This window comes from Telopea speciosissima, chromosome 7 (genome assembly GCF_018873765.1).
Source record: "Telopea speciosissima isolate NSW1024214 ecotype Mountain lineage chromosome 7, Tspe_v1, whole genome shotgun sequence".
Classification (NCBI taxonomy): Eukaryota; Viridiplantae; Streptophyta; class Magnoliopsida; order Proteales; family Proteaceae; genus Telopea; species Telopea speciosissima.
The window spans coordinates 3,538,093-3,558,758 of NC_057922.1; the positions used below are offsets into that span (position 1 = coordinate 3,538,093).

At 37.8% G+C, this 20,666-nt stretch overlaps 2 protein-coding genes and 1 non-coding gene across 3 annotated transcripts; 2 read left to right on the forward strand and 1 right to left on the reverse strand.

Annotated features, from left to right (window-relative positions):
- Positions 1–242: 242 nt before the first annotated feature.
- Positions 243–315, forward strand: TRNAR-ACG. The gene has a single exon. It is a non-coding gene; the product is annotated as a tRNA-Arg (tRNA).
- A 300-nt stretch (positions 316–615) lies between these two features.
- LOC122669469 (annexin D2-like) lies at positions 616–3,916 on the forward strand. The gene is made up of 5 exons (XM_043866239.1): positions 616–776; positions 1,597–1,742; positions 1,975–2,193; positions 2,931–3,143; positions 3,478–3,916. Exons 1-5 carry the CDS (start codon positions 701–703, stop codon positions 3,772–3,774), a joined length of 951 nt encoding a protein of 316 aa, XP_043722174.1. The 5' UTR covers positions 616–700; the 3' UTR covers positions 3,775–3,916.
- A 2,400-nt stretch (positions 3,917–6,316) lies between these two features.
- Positions 6,317–20,615, reverse strand: LOC122666816. The gene is made up of 6 exons (XM_043862892.1): positions 20,309–20,615; positions 18,467–20,161; positions 18,186–18,348; positions 9,523–9,686; positions 6,845–7,103; positions 6,317–6,744 (listed from the first exon to the last, which is right to left on the reverse strand). The coding sequence occupies exons 2-6, from the start codon at positions 20,125–20,127 to the stop codon at positions 6,637–6,639; spliced, it is 2,355 nt and encodes a 784-aa protein (XP_043718827.1). The 5' UTR covers positions 20,128–20,161; positions 20,309–20,615; the 3' UTR covers positions 6,317–6,636.
- Between the last annotated feature and the right edge of the window lie 51 nt (positions 20,616–20,666).

Consider the following 20,666-nt stretch of genomic DNA (forward strand, 5'->3'; position numbering starts at 1 on the left):
AGAACAGGACTCGCGATATTGGACAAGTCATGTTGGGATCAGTCCAATGTAATGATTATGATCTACACTATTTCCCCTTCAAAACTAGGTTGAATTTGTGATTACGGAATTTTTTCTTGGTTTGATCCTAAATGGTCTCAAAGTCTAATTCGGAATTTATAAATCTTTCTACTTTGAAGGAAGATTAATCATCTAGATATTTTCATTTATGAAAATTATGACTTAATTGCTAAAAATATCACGACTCCATGGCCCAATGGATAAGGCGCTGGTCTACGGAACCAGAAATTCTGGGTTCGATCCCCAGTGGAGTCGTTTTCTGTTTTTATAATTTGTATCCCTATCTCTTACGTAAGATTTTTTTTAAAAAAATTTTAAACCCATACCTAACAGATCACACGTTTTGGCGCAATATGTGGCGAGCAGAGCGTGAATGGCCTTTAAAAGGAAAGTGATTCTACAATTCTACCAAAAAAAAAAAGAAAAAAAAAAGGGAAAGTGAGGAATGCCACGTCAGCGCCATGCATGTCGGGACGCGTATGATCAATGGGCGAAAGGACAGAGTAGGAAAATGCGGAGGAAATTTCTGACACTGATGTCCTCACGTTTTATAGGTGACCCACCTATCTGCCTTGCTCTTATATCTTTTATCGTTTCGGAGTACTCGATTCTGCACAAACACAGTTGAGAGCAGAAAACAATGTCGACTCTTCAGATCCCTGCATCGGTTCCCTCTCCATCCCAAGATAGCGAGCAGCTTAGGAAAGCTTTTGCAGGTCTCTTGATTTCTTTTTCTGTTCTAACTTCTTCAATGTGTAGAGATTGATATTTTTGTGTAGATCTTTGAAAGAAGAAATGCAAAATTGGCTTTTTGGTTGTGGATCTTTTAATCTTTGATTGATCGTAATTCTTTCATTTTTTCAGTGAAAATGTATAATGTGTCGACACATTTGACATTAGAAGTCTGTTTGTGTTTTGATTTAGATGTTGATCTAGTATCCTTAGTATGATCGTTAGGATTTCGTCCATGGTGGTGAAGATCTGCTGCATGTGTTTTTTTTTATTTGCAATTTTATAAAGTTGTGTTCATGTCAATCAGATCTTGATCTAGTTGTGCTTTCGTAGATCATGATCAGAGGGTTAGATTGGATATGTAACTAGGCATGGCCATATGAATCAGAGTAACAGGCAGGGTAGGGTATCAGGGAAACCAAGTGTTTGCTTGGATGTTAGTGGAGTTTATGATCCCATTTTGCATAATCAATATGGGGAGGGGATCGCTGCTCTGTGTATTCAAATATATATTTTAAATTTTTAGTGGATTAGTTTTCGCTTTCTCGATCTAATCTGTTTCAGAGGATATCATGGATACTACAGTTGCAGAACTCGGGCCACAGTTTTTGATATCTTGTTAGACATGTTTTTTTTGTTTATCCTGTCGAATATTTTGTTCTCTCTGATGAAACTTGTTGCAAAATTGTGGCACTTTGCGTATCGTATTGATTTAGTGGAACATGTGTTGCTTTCCCTGTATGGTACTGCTTTCATTGTTTTAGATTGACTGATGATGTGCAATCCTTGATCAATCTCAAACAGGATGGGGAACAAATGAGGGGTTAATCATATCCATATTGGCTCATAGAAATGCAGCGCAGCGCAAATTGATCCAACAAACTTATGCTGAAACTTTTGGAGTAGATCTCCTCAAAGAACTGGACAGAGAACTCTCAAGTGATTTTGAGGTCAGTTCTTAATATGAAAATTGCTCCCAATCCAGCATTTTTAATGGCATCACAATTGTGTCAATAAAGAATTACTATTGGAAAAATTGGGGGATTTTTTAATTGGTTAAATGACATAATGCTTGATATCGTAGTATTCAGAAACCGGGCCTTACCCTGTTATTGGAAGGTCGGATTGATCAGTTTTTGTGCTAATACATCTGACTTCCCACAATATATGTATTTTGCACAGAGAGTAGTACTGCTGTGGACACTAGATCCTGCTCACCGTGATGCCTTTTTAGCTAATGAAGCTACCAAGAAGTGGACTTCAAGTAATCAGGTCATTATGGAAATAGCTTGTACAAGGTCCTCGCATGAACTGTTTTTGGTGAGGCAAGCCTATCATGGTCGTTTTAAGAAATCCCTTGAAGAAGATGTTGCACATCACACAAGTGGGGACTTCCGCAAGGTATAGCTGCCCTCCCCTTGGCCATTATAGTTTGATGTTTACTCTAGGAGCTTCCTGATTGTTTTAATTGTTTTAGCACCTTTTTTTTTATCCTCAGGTTACATGTACCTCTAAATATGGTATATATTTGGTCTTGATTGGAGAGAAATTCTCTTTCTCAATTAACATGCCCCCCCCCCCCCCTTTTAAATCTTTGACTGGAGTAATTTAATTTACATTTTGTAAGGAAGCAATCATATGGGGTGTATCCTTCTAGCTGTACTGTATCCCTGGATTTCTTTTGTCAGAAATGTTTGAAAACTAGAATTTCTTTCTGAAGGATCAATGCGTATCATAATCTCTGCCAAAGTTAAAAGATAATGAATTTTGGGTTTTAACTTTGTGCATGATGCTGATACTGAAATATAAGCTAATATTATCTCACATACTGATACTCTAAATTTCCATGCAACAGTGACATCTTGATTTATAGAATAATGCTTTTTTCTGGTGCAAATTATATTGTATTGATCATTATTAGGGAAAACTATTATGCATGAATGTTTAATTAAAGACCGTTCATTGTCTGTTAAATTTTTTTACCCTGATTTTCTACTTTTACTTGAATTAAATGTCCCTTTTTCACTCCCAAGTAGGAGAATTAGCTAGTCACTTCTACGAAGGATTTTTCCCCCCTTGACATATTTTCACAGAGATTGTACCATCTGGTTAAATGACTGACTGTAATCTGATCCCAGCTTTTAGTACCTCTTGTGAGCTCATATCGTTATGAGGGACCAGAAGTGAACATGACACTGGCAAAACATGAGGCTAAGATACTCCGTGAGAAGATCACAGACAAGGCTTACAATGATGAAGAGATTATCAGGATTCTGACCACAAGGAGCAAAGCACAACTCAATGCGACTTTCAACCACTACAATAACGAATTTGGCAATGCTATCAACAAGGTTTGGCTGTTATCTAATTTAAACCAACTGTATTGAAATGTCCTTACAAGATCAGAATAGCAATAAAAATGAAGAGACATAAAATTACAGTAATGCTTCTGTGTTGTTTTTTGGTATAGGAGATCCTCTATGCTAGAGCCACTTAAAGGTGGCAACTACAAATAGAATTGGCCATTTACATGGCTATGTTGTTTTTCTAACTATTTATAGTCAATGTCATAAGCAAAATTTGATCTCCGATTGTTAGGTGTTTCCCCCTTCCACTCCCTTTTGAGTAGGCTGAGTACTGCTTTGTCGTCTGCTAGTATACTAACCTTGAAGCTCCTGTTTATAGGATCTGAAAACTGATCCCAAGGATGACTTCCTTGCACTTCTGAGAACTACCGTGCAGTGCTTGACCCTTCCGGAGAAATATTTTGAGAAGGTTCTTAGGCTTGCGATCAACAAGATGGGAACAGATGAGTGGGCTCTCACTAGAGTTGTTGCTACCCGGGCTGAGGTGGACATGCAACAGATAAAGGAGGAGTACTACCGCAGGAACAGCGTTCCTCTCGATAGGGCCATAAGCAATGACACCTCTGGGGACTATGAATCAATGCTTCTTGCCTTGATAGGGCATGGAAAGTCTTAAGCGTATTCAAGGACGATACTTCTCCATATTAGTGCAGAATATATCTTTAGAAGCTTCTGTCCCATAATTTGCTATGCCCTGGTTGTTTGTTAAGACCCTCTTTGTTGCATGGACGGTTTGGAATAAAGGAATGCAGTTTTAAATCCTTATATTGATCCTTAATTGGTTGCTGCCTACTTTATTGTGTAGACATTGCATTCTCTGTCTTTTTCTGTTAATCGTAGTTCTTAGATAAAGAAACAGGCATGCATGTACTCCCGTGATTAATGGTACATGTCTCTATAGATCTTTGGATGGGAGTCTTAAGAGGCTTCTTTGTGTTCGGGACACCAACCCTTTCTATATTCTGTCAATCCTTTTATAGCAAGGAATCAGAACTTGGAATTGGGTCCGGATCGGATTCAGCCAGATCGGTTCCATCTGATTCCGATCCAGATTGGCAAGAATCGGCAGAATCAGCCAGATTCTGCGCTAACACTAGTTTTGGGATGTGGAACCGTGTTTTGTAGTCTTTGTTGAGCTTTTATGTTCTATAATAGAGTAGCCCACAATCCACCCACACCGAAGGTTACAATCCTTTGCAAAAATGCGCTAGCACGTCTTAGTAGTTTTTCGGCTTGGTTCTGGTGCACACCTGACCCTCCATGGGGCTTATCTCTGCTTGTTTGTTTTTGTGCCCTAGCCAGCCATTATTCAGTACTGAGTTTAAGTTGGCCTTTCACCTACCCAGGGTTTAAAAACATGGAATCGTGAACTGGATCAGTATTGGCCGATTCTAATTTGGACTGGATCGGAAACTGTCGAAATCGGTAAGAATTGGCCCCAAATTGCCCTAACCCTTGATTTTAGACAAGGATTGGATGAGTTAGAATCGGGATTGGCCTCATCTGATCTAATCCAGACTTTTTATACCATGCCCCACACCTCCAAAAAACTAATTAACGAGTGAAACGCCATCTTTCCAATATTATTCAGATGCGGGCAAAATCAAATACTTCATGTTTAGGGAAAGTTTTTTAGCAATTGGAGGGAGGGGTCATTATTCCATTTAGTACGAAGTGCGAAAAGCCACTGGCACCATCCTAGAAGTCCCATTCAACCACCAGAACTCTTGGATTAAGAGAATGAGGTCTGTATTCACTGTGGGTGAAGGAAAACTCGATCCTTGTATATTTACAATGTTACCCTCATCCATGGCACTGCCCTAGTTTTTTTCCCACTTGTTTTTTATCTGGCTATGGATGAGGAACAGTAAAGATCAGATAAAAAGGGCGTATCCAATGCACGAAGCTCCCGCCACTGCGGGGTCTAGGGAGGGTCATAATGTTAGTAGCCTTGCCACCTTACCCCTATTTCATGGAGAGACTGTTTCCAGAGACTCAATCCCGTGACCAAGTACAATGGAATAACCTTACCGTTGCACCAAGGTCCACCCTCAGTAAAGATCAGATACTTGATCCAAAATGCATTTCCTGGATATCGAATGTCATTCAATTTAACCGAACTCAGAACAATTTTTATTAGGAGGATTTATTTCCACCAGGGGATAGATCCCATTCCAGTAGTCAACAAATCCAACAAGACATTAGATCGAACAGATAATGGTCTTGCAGCAATGTACACCTTCTGTACTTATTTTGACGGTGAAATGAAGTCCACTAAAGCTCCAGGATATGATTCAATCTCTGATGTTAGAAATCTACTGCATGATTCTGGGTTTCAATCCCCTGAGCTCAAGACAACCGAGAGATGAGGGTCCCAAATCTGGAATCAGCCACAGCTGACCCCGATTCTGGCTGATCTGAACCAGTGATTTTAGAGGTTTTTGTGGGCAATTACTTCTGAATATTTTTTGCAAAAATATAGTCTAATTTTCCCGATTCAAATCGGAATCAGCAGCGACCGATTCTGATTACTTTAACAATTCCCAGACCAATTATCATCAGGCCATAACACTGCCTTGTAACCAAGAGTTTCTTTATGCAAAATAGTTTATCGTAGAACATTTCAATCCCTTTATCTCTCCCATTTGATAATTGAGACCTCAAGATTTTTCGTTCTAGAATGATGACTAAAGCTGTTCTTCAAAGTGACAATGATACTACAGTGCTTCAGTACAAACACCAGCAAGAAATCACAGCCAAAGAAAATGACTATGTGGTCAATCAAGAAAAAGGAATGTATTTGTGATATCTTGAGGCTACGACACCAGAATTGATTCTTGCAATTGTTTGAATTGGTGATTTGGGATTGTTGGACCTCAAATCATAAATGAGTTCATAGGATGTCCTGAAGTGGTAAAAAGACCAACATTATCATAATTATTTCTACATCCTGAAGCACTTCAAAACTATTTTAATATTCAGTATAAACACCCGTGCCGAGGGGGCGGGGGCAGAATCAATAATGTCTAGGGCTTCCTGCATGCAGAACAAATTAAGAACAGAGTTGGGCTGAGGTTTCACTCACTAACTAGTTAACCATACCTTTGATTTCCCACAAAAAAGAGAAGAAACCGAAAACTACACAAGCAAGGTAACAGAAGAAATGAAGGGTGGGAACACTGTTATACACAATACTATGTCATACAACAGCTATTCCATATTTAAAGGATTAGAATATTCAAAATCTAATCAAAATGATGACAGAATAATACATTTCCCTCATCGACATTTATGCAACTGGATGCAAAATTGCTTATCATCTACACTCTACAGAAGTCTAGGAAGCCATATCCATGTAGTCCTGTAAAGAATTGACAACAACATTTTCTAACAGTTGGAGTTTCTAAATAAGCTATATATATAGAGTAGTACTGATAGGGAAGAACGACAACATCCCTTACCATGACAAGAATGTACATCATTTCTTTAAAAGTGTGCGTGATAAAATTCGCTTGCAATATGGGCTTGTGCGTAAAACTGCTGCATTGGGACGGATTGCTTCAACCAATGAAGCACGAAGAGGACCCTGGGTTCGAAACGAAAAATTAGAATGAAATAGCGAGATTAAATCCATCTCTATCTCACTCTAGTACCTCAAGTATGAAAGCATCAGAAGTGGAACCCACCTTAGTCACTCCAAGAGCAGATTGAATGACATAGTTTGCAAAAGGGTCTTGTAACAACTGTTCAAAGTGAGAATATGAGAGCAGCTCATGGACAATCCTTGATCTGTTCTCCTCCCCAAATTCTTTGAGACACTTTTCAACCACATTGCTGCTAAACTTTTGTGTTGAGAGGTGCACGTAGTTCCCTTCAAACTGAGAAATCAAGTTGGCTGTGGCAGTGGGGATCTTTAGCTCTAAGATAAATTGGACAACATAATTTCTGTAACAGTGGGGAAAGAAAAAAGAAAAGGAAAATTCAAGTCAGAAAGCAACTAGCTACACCATAAAAAATGAGAATAACAAAGAGGGTATGAATTTGATCACTACTTCAAGAAACTTAGAAACATCAAATTACATGACAAAAATATGTCAATGCTTTTTGCAGTTTTAACTACTTAAACCAACCAACAAAATCTCTCATACATTTGCAACATTAGAGTGAAAAATGGAGAAGAAATCTTTGGTGATAACGGGAGGCATTTATTTGATAAAACAAAGAACACATATGGATTTACATAGACCATATGGAATGAAAACTAGCAAAGTATTATGCTGTTATATTCAAATTTCTAAAACAAGATTACAAAAATGTTCCCATTAAGGTATCTCTTGTTCATCATTCCTAACTATGGCCTCAGTTCTGCTCCTACTAACACTGTAATTGTCTTTCCAGTCAAAACTACACCATCAGCAAACACCATACCTCATGGGACCTCTTTTTGTTTGATACAAACAGGACCTCCTTCACATGTGCTCGGACAACCCCTTCACAAATAATAGTATATACGTGATTAAAGATGTACTCATCTTTCCCTAGTTGTTTAAAAACCCTTTACAGCCTCATCATATTCCAAAGTCAATACATCCAGTTGAAATCCTTTTTCAAGAAATAACCATCTCTGTTGACCTGTAATTTTATATTTTATTAAGCATTTTCCCTATCAAAACAACCATCAGACCTTTTCAAAAAAAAAAAAATTTTTTTGGAGGGGGGGGGGTTGAGAAGTCTCTTGGAGCCATGTGATGAGGTGATACACTGCTACAATGTTTAAACTTGCCACACATAAAGAGAGTCAGGTGGTGAACATGTAGAACGCCCGTACGTGGATGCTACCTGATCCATCCTATGTGTGTGATATAACAAGACAATCCACCTACACCTCCAACAGTTGTGAAGAAATAATAGCATGTGGTGGTGATGGTAGCTAAGGTATTATCATTTTCAAAAGTTCATGGCAATAGGAGTTTGATGTAGCAAAAGTTCTAGGCATAAGGCTCAACACAAGGAGTATAAGCCTCACAAGCGTGTACTGAAAATAAATAATATCGACAATATATGATGTATTCATAAAAGGTATAAACATGAAATCAAGCTAAAAGAAGACAAATAATGAAGTAAATATAAATCAAAGATCTAAATAGATAATTTCAGAAGGAAATAAATGACAACTGAAGTGCTATCTCAAACAAATTCAATTAAAAATAAAAGAAATAGTTTACTTAGTCTCAATGTCATGATTATAACATTCAATTAATGTATAAAACACATTTGTCCCAGACTTTCATTGTTCAATTTATATGCCTCATAAGCTTCACACTTGCATGAGGCTTTAGGCGTTCTCCTTAAGCCTTGGCTTGAAATGAATCTGAACCCTTTGAAAATAAAAGATTCGAAGGGTTCTTTTCTCACATCACATGGTGCTAAGATACTCAAATAATTTGGTAAAGACCATTTTGGGTTTCAATAAGGTAAAGATAAGAAAATGTGAGTAATTCATTCACCACAAACATAAATAACAAGCACAGAATGAATTGCCACACTGCCAAGGGAAATATTACACATTCATCAGTAACCACACGTCCACACCTCAACATGTTTGATGTAAACACTCCTTCCATTAGAAGAAGTCCATGCAACCCTGCTTATAAAGGATTATACTTGTTCTAGAATGACAAGGAGAGAGGAGCAAAGCATTTTATGCTCCACTAGCAGCTTCTTATGGACGGTGACGGTACTTCAAGGTCCTTATATCTTTAGAAAGTGGACTAGATGAGAGGGGAGGGGGGAGTTTAATGCCATTCTATGGGCTTCCAAAGGGGAAGGCCATGTGACTTATTGGTCCTTCATGCCTGTTCATCGGCTCTTCCTAATGCTTAATGATGTTTGAGGTACCAAAAATCAACCTATAAGCTTGCTTCTTGTTGTATAAATATTATCCACATAGAAAACTCTAAAAGTCTACTCCCAAACCGACAGCCTTCGGCCGTTCAATGTATCTTTATTAAACATATCAGAGAATTAATAAAAAAGGATCCCATTAATTTTATTTTCCTTGAAACTATTCCTTAGCTGTATTTTCATCATTTATATGAAACATAAATCATACACAGAAAAAGAAAATATTTAAGAATATACAGAAAAAATTTTGGTCTTACATTTCATTCCCCATTGTAATAATGAATTTGGAATCAGAATATACAGAAAAAAAATTCTGGTTAGAATACTGCATCATTTTTTTTTATTAATCTAAAATAACAGTATTTATGCCTAAAAAAATGCATAATGGAGACTACCAGGTTATATTGATCATTAAACAACAATCGTTAAGAATCCACAATGATTTCTTTCATAGGATTACCCAAAAGCATCTTGGGCGAGAAGAAATCCATTGGTGGAAATTTCTGCAACCAATTTTTCTCGATGTTCTCCAGTCGAATGAGCAATGCATCGTTGTAAAACACAACATCCATGCCGATGGGTTGCTATATTGACAGAATATTTTGCAGCAGATTTGAAAATGAACTGCCAAAAATAAACAATTAAAAAAGTACATTATATATTTTTTTCCTAAAAAGAAAATTATATTCTAAAAATTAAGAATGAGGCACAGACATTTTTATTCTAAAATGAGATTCTTTTCAAACTACTTCCCTTCTATTTCATTACAAATTCCTTCCTTTTTAAAGTAACTCTCCCATATCAACTAGATTGCTATACAATTTAAGAATTAATTACATAAACAGTATAGTGACAAATAATCCAAGAGGCTAAAAGGAAGATTTTCTTTCACCTTTTCTCCATTGCACTTCATCAGATCTGTGGCATGCCCAACACCTGTCCCCTAGCACCCCCCGGATGACAATACACAGCATATAAATTATCCCATTTGACATTAGTAAAGTTTCAGGGTCTTCATCCCCACTTAATTACCATGAGTTGAACCTTTGCCCAGAACTTGATTGAACTAAATTGCTGGCAATAACACATTGACTTCACTAGCAGTTGAGCTGTCAAGTTCTTGGCAATTACACTAGCAGTTGAGCTAGCAACTTAAGGCAAATGGTCGGGCCACGACTGCCTTGCCCCCTTCTATACAATTTTCATAGCTGGGCAAATGAAGTCAATGTGTTATATAGCCCAGCAATTTAGGCAATTGAGGGAAATAACACAGTGACTTCACTAGCAGTTTTGCAATCACTAGAAATTTAGTTTTTTCTAACAGTACAAATTGCAAAAGAAGGATCAAACTAAATTGCTAGTGATAGCTCAACTGTTTGGCAATAACACATTGACTTCATTTGCTTTGGGAAGGTGAGCAATAGCAGTGATGTGGAAGAAGAAGAAGAGGAGAAGATTAGGTCAGTCCACGACTGCCTCACCCCCTTTTATATTACTCATATAAAAGACTAGAAAGTACAGTTATACCTCATACATAATACTAATTACCATTCTATACACATTACATAAGCATTCCCAGAATACTCTTACATGTTATTCTAACACTTCCCCTCCTCTCCTCAAGTGGGTGAACAAGGACATAAGAAGGAAAAAGGAGAATGAAAAAGAAATATCACCATACAAAATGAATGTCATCCCGAGAGAAAGGAAAAAAAAAACGAAGAAAAAGAAATATCACCATACAAAATGAACGTCATCCCAGAGAGAGGAAAAAAGAAATATCACCGTACAAAATGAACATCATCCCAGAGATATCCACTAATATCTAATAATATCTAATGCTTTGCTGGTGAGCATCTCTAATCTCCTTGCATATGTCCAGTTCATTATCAAGTCAAGGATCTAGACAAATTCTCGGAATAGCTTTTGATACTTCATTAAAGAATTTATTTAGTTGTACTCCTTCCATAACCACTAAGATTTGCTAGTTCTTCCTTAGCCAGTTTATTACGTCTTTATGGAATGTTCCTTTTTACATGCCTTTGTCTGTTGTAGCTTCTTATACTTCTAGTTTGAAAAATCCTCAAGCATTTAAACATGAAATTACCATAAACAATATCAGAAGAAGGAAACCAGGGCTAAAAATGTGGAAAAGAGAAGAGGAAGATGTGAGAAAGAAAGAGGGGGAGAGACTATTGCAAGAAGGAGAACAGTCTATATGACTATTGGCAGTTTTTACCCCATTATTGTGACGAAACCTGATCTCAACAACCAGAACCTGAGAAGAAGAAGAAGAAGGAACAAAAAGAGCACAAAGAGAGACAAAGTGATCACAATAGGAGAAAAGGGTGAGAATCCTAGAGCTATGATAGGATTCAGAATTCCCCCATCATGGCCTAGGTGCACTACTTATATTAAGCTAAAAATCCTACTTAGAGTCAAATTACAACCAAAGTAAATAACAAAGACCAACCATGACTTAATTAGACTAAACATAAACCAACTCTAACTAACTCAATAGACATAACATAACAAGGACTCTCACTCCCCCCTCATGGTACACTCTAACAATATAATAATAATATATCACCAAATTACAATACCAGAAGGACTAGAAAACTCTTTTGTCCTTGCGGTAGTAGAAGTCTAAATAATCTCAACAACTGAGACTGGAAACAATTAACAAATTAAAACTGAAACTGACTACCGAAGGGTCTGACAATAATACCCCTGTGGTACTACAAACATACACATATCTTAACACTCCCCCTCAAGCTTGAGCATATAAATCACCCATGCCCAGCTTGGAACATTCCTTTTGGAAGCAGGACTAAATAAAGGCTTGGTAAACATATCACCCGACTGATTTGCAAAAGAAACAAAAGGAGTATCAATCAACTTCTTCATCACTGCATTCCTCACAAAGTGACAACTAACTTCAACGTGTTTGGTCCTTTCATGAAACACCAGGTTACTAGAAATATAGATAGCAGCTTGATTATCACAAGACATTTTCATTGGTTTAGTAACTAGAAACCCAAACTTTTGAAGTAATAATTTCAGCCACATCAACTCGGCTGCAGTATGAGCCACAACCCTATACTCTAGCCACAAATTTGCTTCTTGCTCCTCCATGTGACAAGATTACTACCAATGAATGTACAATAACCTATGGTAGATCTTATCACTATTAGCACCAGCCCAATCTGCATTAGAATATCCGACCAAATCAATATGATGATGAGGTTAGTAAATAAGCCCCTTTCCTAGAGTGATCAAAATAACATTGTGAGAATCCGTACAGAGTGACAATCAAACTGAATTTGTCGAACCAGGCTGTAGGTGATTATTTTAAACTATAAATTACCTTATGTAACTTACAAACTCTGTGAGCATTCCCCCTTGAGCGACATACCTTGGAGGTTGCTCTATATACACCTTGTCATGTAGATCACTATACAAGAATGCATTTTTCATATCCAACTGATAGAGAGGTCTGTCTAAATTCACAACTAAGGAAAAAAGTATACAAACCGAATTAAGACGAGCAACAAGAGAAAATCTCAAAATAATCCACACCATAGGTCTGAGTATACTTCTTTACAACTAAATGGGCCTGTCATTCAACTGAGCCATCTGGATTGTACTTAATGGTGTACACCCAGGGACACAACACAAGATCCTTACCTAGAGGTAAACCCACCAGGGTCAATATCTGGCAAGAAATCGAGGTATCAATCTCTGTTTCCATAGTCACTTTCCACCTAGGATGAGATAAAACCTCATGATGAGTTTTAGGAATGGAGTGGGTAGATAATAAGAAATCAAAGTTATATAAGGGATACGGAAAAAAAAAAAATTATAAAATAAGTAATCATGGAATCCTGACCAAAAGAGCCACGACCACGACCTCTCCCAGGAAAGGTAGAACCTCGGCCATGACCAACAACAAATGCCAAACCTTCCTTAGGAGAGGGTGAGATGTTGGATTTGGAAGGAGTAACAATACGCTGAAGATGAGAGAAGGTCTCATTCAGGGAAGGCCCATTATCCCCAACAAGCAACTGGCTCTTAACAGACTGATAATCAAAATTTAATCCTGCCATAAACTTTGCATCTTGAAATTCAGCTCACTGAATCTTCAACTGTTTCAGATCAGTAGTAAGGGTTGATGAATATTGAGCTCCTCCCACATTTCCTTAAAACACTGAAGTACTCATTCAAAGAGTTGTCCCCCTACTTGAAGTTAAAAAATTTTATCATACAAATCATAAATATGGGACATGTTCTTCTCCTGGGAGAAGTTTTTCTTGAAGTCATCCCAACCCTCTTTGGCAGTGCTGTGGAACATGACATTTGCTGCAAGAGAGGGGTCCATACTATTCCACAACCATATATCATTCTCATGCATCCACTCATAGTCTTCGGGATCAGAAGAGGGTGGTGCGGACGGGATCAGAAGAGGGCGGTTTGGATCTGAGATACTCAATCTTCCCTTTAGCATCAATATAAACCTTAATTGACTGAGCTCATAACAGGTAATTAGAAACTCCATGGAGTTTGATAGTAATAATCTGAACATTAACATTGTCCATGGAAACTTTAAGATCAGTCATCATGCACAGCGGCAATAGCACAATGTAGAATCGATAAAATAAGCAAGACATAACTCTGGCCAGCAAGTAGTAGGGCACTAAAACTTAATGTAGACATTGTTGTATTGATGCCCAAGCCTGGAGATATATGGTAAAGCAATTGGGGATGAAAACCGAAAATATGACAACAATATAATAGGATTCCAGCAATTAACAAGCAAAAAATTCATATTGGAACTTGAAACACTCAGATTTTGGGTAATTAAAACTTACAGCCAATCCAAGAGATGGATTGCCTCTTGTTGTAATGTGTTGATGTACATTGTTGTGGCACTTAACAGTTCGAGCTTTTGGGATAAGCGATTGCAACATGGTATCAGAGATAGGAGGTTGGGTCTTTGATCCCTGGAAAGTGCGAGGGGTTTGTGTTATATGTTGTTGTGCCCCCCCTGATGCCATGTGATGGTGTCACGTGCAAAGCTGTGTGTGTGTGTGTGGGCCTGCACGTGTTAGGGGGTTATTGTAATGTGTTGATGTACATTGTTGTGGCCCTTACTTAACAGCTTGAGCTATTGAGATAAGCGGTTGTAACACCTCCAAAACAAGGTCGAAGGACCTTCCAAGGGAGGGGAATATGGTCCTAGAAAAGCAACTGAATCTGATCATCTGATGGTCAGATTCAGAATAATTTCAGAAATCAGTTCTGCAAAAAATTCCCTAAAAACTGGGTACCACCAACAGTAGGGATGATGTGCTTCTTCAATAGATAGCCAACTCTGTCAGTCTGAAATTAGGATAGAGCGTGCATACCTCAGGGGCCAATAAATCCCTACAACTTCACATAAATTTGAGGCCAGATTGAAAGAACCAGGGGGAGTCGACTCAGTTAACAAAAACACCATGAAATTGGTACCACCAGGATAAGAATATCTCTGATGTAGATAGACAAAAAGCTCCATGAAAAAGCTTCATGTACCAATATTCTTCATGTAGATAGCATAACCGAAGAGAACACTAGTTTTTCATTGATATAAACTAGGTCTTCATTGTAGAAAGTTTCAGCAAAAGGTGGCTGCACACCACAGGAGAGAAATCTAAAATAGAACCTCTCAGAACAGTATTGAAGAAGATTGCAATCAATGATTAATCCTGCTCTGATACCATGAAACAGTATCAGAAGAAGGAAACCAGGCCTAACAATGTGGAAAAGAGAAGAGGAAGAAGAAGTGAGAAAGAACGAGGGGGAGAGACTGCTGCAAGAAGGAGAACTGTCTATGTGATTATCAGCAGTCTTCTCCCCATATATACATATATATTAATATATATACCAAATTACAATACCGCAAGGACTAGAAGACTCTTCTGTCCTTGTGGTAGATGAAGTCTAAATAGCCCAAATAATCGAGACTAGAAACAACTAACAAGTTAAAATTGAAACTACCGCATGGTCTGACAATAATACCCCCGCGGTACTACAAACATACACTGATACACAAGCACTTCTCTTCTTTGCTTTGTGCACCTATGTGCGTTTTAGTAATGAATTTGGGTTGTTTCCCTTAAATTTTCATGTGTTCATGGGGAGCAGGACTGTAGGATATACAATTACACATGCATCCACAGAAATTTTCCAACATTAACCCATATATGAGAATAATACCTTGCATGAAGATGTTTCAATTCTCAAGTGAGGAGAAGCACCATTGTTTGTATAAGGTGTGGTGCTTTAACCTCCCTCACAGTCAGTAGGCATTATTAGGTAAGCCACAGACTTCGTGTGTTAGCTTATAGAAATTCATGCTAGAATACAGCCTTCAAGCAATTTACTCCAATTTTGATATTTTGAGCCTACAACTATTGTTGACAAAGGATTCGTCATAATTATGTTAAAATGTTATTACAACATATTGCATTGGAAACAAGAGTGCATTATTAGAAGAAACCTTACTATGTTAACACACAAATTGTTTTTAGTATGTTGATAACCATTTTGGTAGACTTTGATCCTTGTGATATATACCACAGAATGCGGCCATACCGTTATTTGATTTGGCCATCATAAATGGAAGCTAGTGATACTCATATTGTAGATAGAGCCTCTGCTTTAGAGGCTTCTATGAATCATCTTGGTTCTCAATTGAATTTGTTGACTGGGTCTTTGGAATTTTAAAAAACATGTATTTAGATGGAGATTATGTGGCTCTAGATGTACACTTTCATGACTGAAGAAATCCATTCCTGTCTAAGAGAAAACCAAATCATGACTACATCAAAATAGAAGCTTGCATTAAGAAATAAGAAACTAAGATCAGGAGACAGAAGCAAGAATTTGTATTTATGGGAGTAGAGATCTATCAAAGGAGGATTTCTACCCTCTTTATTCTGGGGCACAAAATGGTTAAAGAAGGGTATAGTGAACCATCCAACGTCTGCTACACATACACAGGACAGGAGCATGCCTCTAAGTCACCATACACAACTTCCCATACACTTGAGGATCTAGCAAGTAGCTACCACCTAGGTTATAGGTCTATACAAGATCAAGTAGCCAAGGAAGGTCATACGATGATTATCTAGGACATGCCATTTGGAATTAAGGTAGTAAGTGAAGCTGCAGTTGATTATCTAGGACATGCCATTTTTTTATATTCTTTATAGGAGCACCGTCTGCTACATCAAATTCCTATTTTACAAGTACATGGATGCAGTCATTATTTTTTTTCTTTATTTCTATTGGGGAGGCATGAGGGGAGGAGGAATGAGGGGGTATGAAAGCACTTGAATGATTAAATGGTGGTAATTGAAGAGTCAAAACAGATTGTCTGGGTAATAAAGAACTGCAGGCCTTATCAACTCAGGAAAGCTTAATGAAAACTCCCCAGTAAAATGAGATCATCAGGTGATTGAAATTTTCCCTGAATCTCTCTTTGAAGGGAAAAAAAACTGAATTTTCTGCAACTCCTGAATAAGCTGAGAAGATATTGAAATTCAGAAAAAAAAAATATGGGCAAAATTAACGCTTGTGTCATGGAACAATCATCCAATAACCTAGCGAAAAATGCCATAATTATTGAATTTTATTTGTTAGGTCATGTTATTTGTCCCTTTATTTTTCAAGATGTTTGCAAATTGCAAAGATACTAGAGCTAGAAGTAAATGTTTTAGTTTTTATCATGAGTAGAAATCAGTCTTTCTACAATATAAACTGTATTTATAAAAACAGCAGTGAATCATATCACACCCTAAGAAGTCCTAGAATTAGAAATACTCGACAGAACTCAAATAAGCCTTATCGCAACTTATTGGGGTCAACCATATAAATCCCAGTTCACAATTTCACTATAGTTTAAGGCATAGAGACACCAGAAAACAGAATACAATAAATAAAAGTATAAAGGGAAGATAACTGCCCTGATGCAACCCTGGTAGCTGTTAGGGTCAACCATATAAATCCCAGTTCACAATTTCACTATAGTTTAAGGCATAGAGACACCAGAAATCAGGATACAATAAATAAAAGTATAAAGGGAAGATAACTGCCCTGATGTAACCCTGGTAGCTGTTATTTCAGTTAATCTAGTCTGTTACCTTTTTGATTCAGCTTTCACAGTTTATAGTTAATCTGTGAAAACAGAATTTCATACTAACCATGTTTTATGTTATAAATTCAAGCATTCTCAATACCCATAAGAAGTGAAGTATAATAACTTCAAGGATGACAAAACTACCATTCCAGGAAAACCTAAAGAAGCTTCCATTCCGAAAGTAAACATAACCAAAAAAAAGAACATCAACAACCGCAGCTTTGAAAAACAGCCATGTGTCATGCCAACTTTAAGAACCTTAAGTGGTATGACGTTGAAAGGTTGGTTCCATGTAATTTCAATGAGGTCCAAAATCAGATTAGTGGAGCAAGGATAAGAAAATAAATATGACATATCAATACAGTACTTTAGTACAGTATATTGCACCAAAGAAACAAATCTCCATACAGGAAAAATGGATGTGTAAATACTCATGATAACTAAATAAATGATTTCGTAAAAAAAAAAAAAAACAAGATGGCTTGAATATAATGAAATACTACATAAGTAGAGGCCATGAGAATGATGAATAAGGGAAAATGTTAAAAAAATAATAATTTAGGATATTTACCAACAAATCTGCCTAAAACAACTGCCTAGCATTGTTAGCGTTGTTATAAGTAATTGGCTAAGAATTAGAAACTGATATAGATGTAGCTTCCGTAGAGAAGTTGAATAGGATATCAAGTACACTTTGAGAGACACATAAAATAACTAAGCAGACAGGTAAGAGTACTTTATCAAAAGTTCTTTTGGAGAAGATCCGAAATAATTATTCACATGAAGACATCATCATAGACCAACCTAATAAGCAATCTATCACTTGCCATGTGAGAGCTAAATGAACCACATACAGTACCTGTTATGAACTAAACAAGTGAATATTGAAGAGTTTTTGGACTTCATACTAAGTTTTGTCAATACTGAATAAGAGGAATCAATACCTTATTATCTTCATTGCTAAGACATTGCAAGCAACGCTGGACGACATGGTTTCCATTCAGATCATTGATGAGATCAAGGAAACCAGGTTCAAGGGCCAAAATAACCATCAAAATCTGCTGTTTTGTTTTGAGAGTCTCGATCAACTTCTGAACCACCCGGGTGCTGATACAAAAACATTTCAATTAGGGGACATTAGCAGTTGAAGGGTTGATGCAAAAGTAACTAAAAAAGCTACATGAGTAAAGGGAAAAGCATTAAGCGACATGTGAAGTACTCTTACCCATGAGTATTTAAAGAGATTTTGACAAGTTTCCCTGGTTCTTGTGTAACCATGAACAGAATATCCGTTCTCTGTTCTTCAGTGCACACATCCAACAACTTTTGGATAAGGTAATTCCCAAATGGGTTCATCATCAGTTCAACAACATGCTCAATGATCTCATTAAATATCATTTCCACATCTTCAGCTGTCCCCTCATCAAATTTCCGTTGTAAGAACCGACAACCATGCTGATCCTTTGCTATAAAATAAATGTATCCTTGGACTTCCATCAGAGAATTGAATTTTGGTGGCAGAACAGGACAACAAATCCTTAAATTACGACCATTTTCGCACTTGAAATCAGGAATCTCCCCAAAATGGGATTGACTATCCGAGTTGGAACTCTTTTCTCGTGGCTGTCCAGTACTAATGTCATTGCAGTAAATGTTTTTGTGTCCCCTTGATCGATCAGCTCCATTGTTGATCATGTAACGCAACCCTTTTCCTTGTATAATTAAGCTATCTTCAAAATTAAAAGCCTCAATATTTGGACTACTTCTGACTGAAGGAAGGTATTTAGTGACCCAACTGTTTGGGAGTGCTGGTGCTGTTTCCCTAAAATTTGGGAGGCTATACGAGGACAAACTTTCTGCATCTAAACGCATCTTTGGGTCTGTCAACTGAGAAGGACTTCGTGAATTCAACACAACCCTGTTTCGGATTGAATTCACTGCATTTCTTTGTGAGTAGAGGAAAGCATCAGTAGAGAAATCCTTAGTCACAGAAGGGGCTACGTTCAGCAAGTGAATACCCCTGTCGTATGGATTCATACCAAGAGCTGAATCAGCTTCTAGCAAAAAATTACACGAGGTTTCATTGCTTGCATCCTGTTCCACTTGCCGCCATGGAAAATTCAGTAGGTCCGAACAGTGAAGTGGCCCAGAAAACAGACCTTCATGTCGACCAGAAGAGAGATTCGACCTTGATAAACTTCCCATTTTAACCTCCCTCTGCAATCTGAACAATTCAGATCTCGTTTCTTCGTCGATACTCGTGGGTCCTGCACGAGCAGAGCATTGAAGCCCTCCATAATTTAAAAATTCTTTTCTATAATCTTCAAGGCAACCATTCTTTCCGAGACGGCTATGTATAGTGCTAATGGGCGAATGATCATCGAAATGAAGCCTATGGGGGTTCTCTACCTTGAACGTTTCGATTGCTGAATCCTTGTCTGCGCCGCTGATACCCATTCCTCGGAGATATTCAGCTAAACCCAGTTCATTCATCAAGTTTTCACCAGAGTTCCTCCCAGCAGTAGAACCAGGCAACTTTGACTCCAACCATAGTCGATTTGAGTAATGGACATCTCCGTGTGGTGTCTGGGATGTAATTTCAGGCGGAGTTGCCAATCCATCGTCAGAGGAAGAGAGCCCACCGGAGAGAGAGCTCGACGCTGAGCCTTCAGAATGCAGAGAGATTCCAATAGGATGGGAGACGAACATATGGTTATGGTAAAACGATAGGTCATCCCCACACACGCCATGAATTCTCTGGGCAGCAGTAGAGCCATGACCATGGTCACCATGTACATGTACGTGATGACTGTGTTGTTGATGGAGGTAATGAAGATTCAACTCGATCTCATCCAACAACATTTCAAGCTCTTCGTCTTCCTTCATGTTCTCTTTATCTTTTTAGCGCTGTTACCTTGAACTTACTCAGCATTCAGAACAACAAAAACAGGGACAGATAGAGAGAAGCAACAAAAACTCAAAATCGATAAACCAATCTCAAAATCCTAAAACCCACATCAGTTATCGATCCGAAATGACTGAGAACCTTATAACCAAGAGATATTACCAGTTCTTTTGGGCATTCGAGGTGGTGAAGATCGTTAGCACGAGGTGGTAGTGATGATGGAAATTCAATTCCATTTTCACCTCATTTAATCTTATTTTGTGTGTGGGATTTCAGATGAGTTGGTGAAACATGTAAATATGAAGAAAGAGAGGAGACGCGTTTCCATTTATAAGGTCATAGTAGCGTAGACATACGGCTTGATACTGTACGGGCTGACGCCATTAAAACGAGAAAGAGAAAGAGAGACGCTTGTACAGAAAAACAAACGCACAGAGAAGAAGAAAAGAAGAGAGAGAATACTACCGTGAGTCACAGTGTGTAAACTTAAAGCCCACGATTCATTCCAAATCGTTTTTTT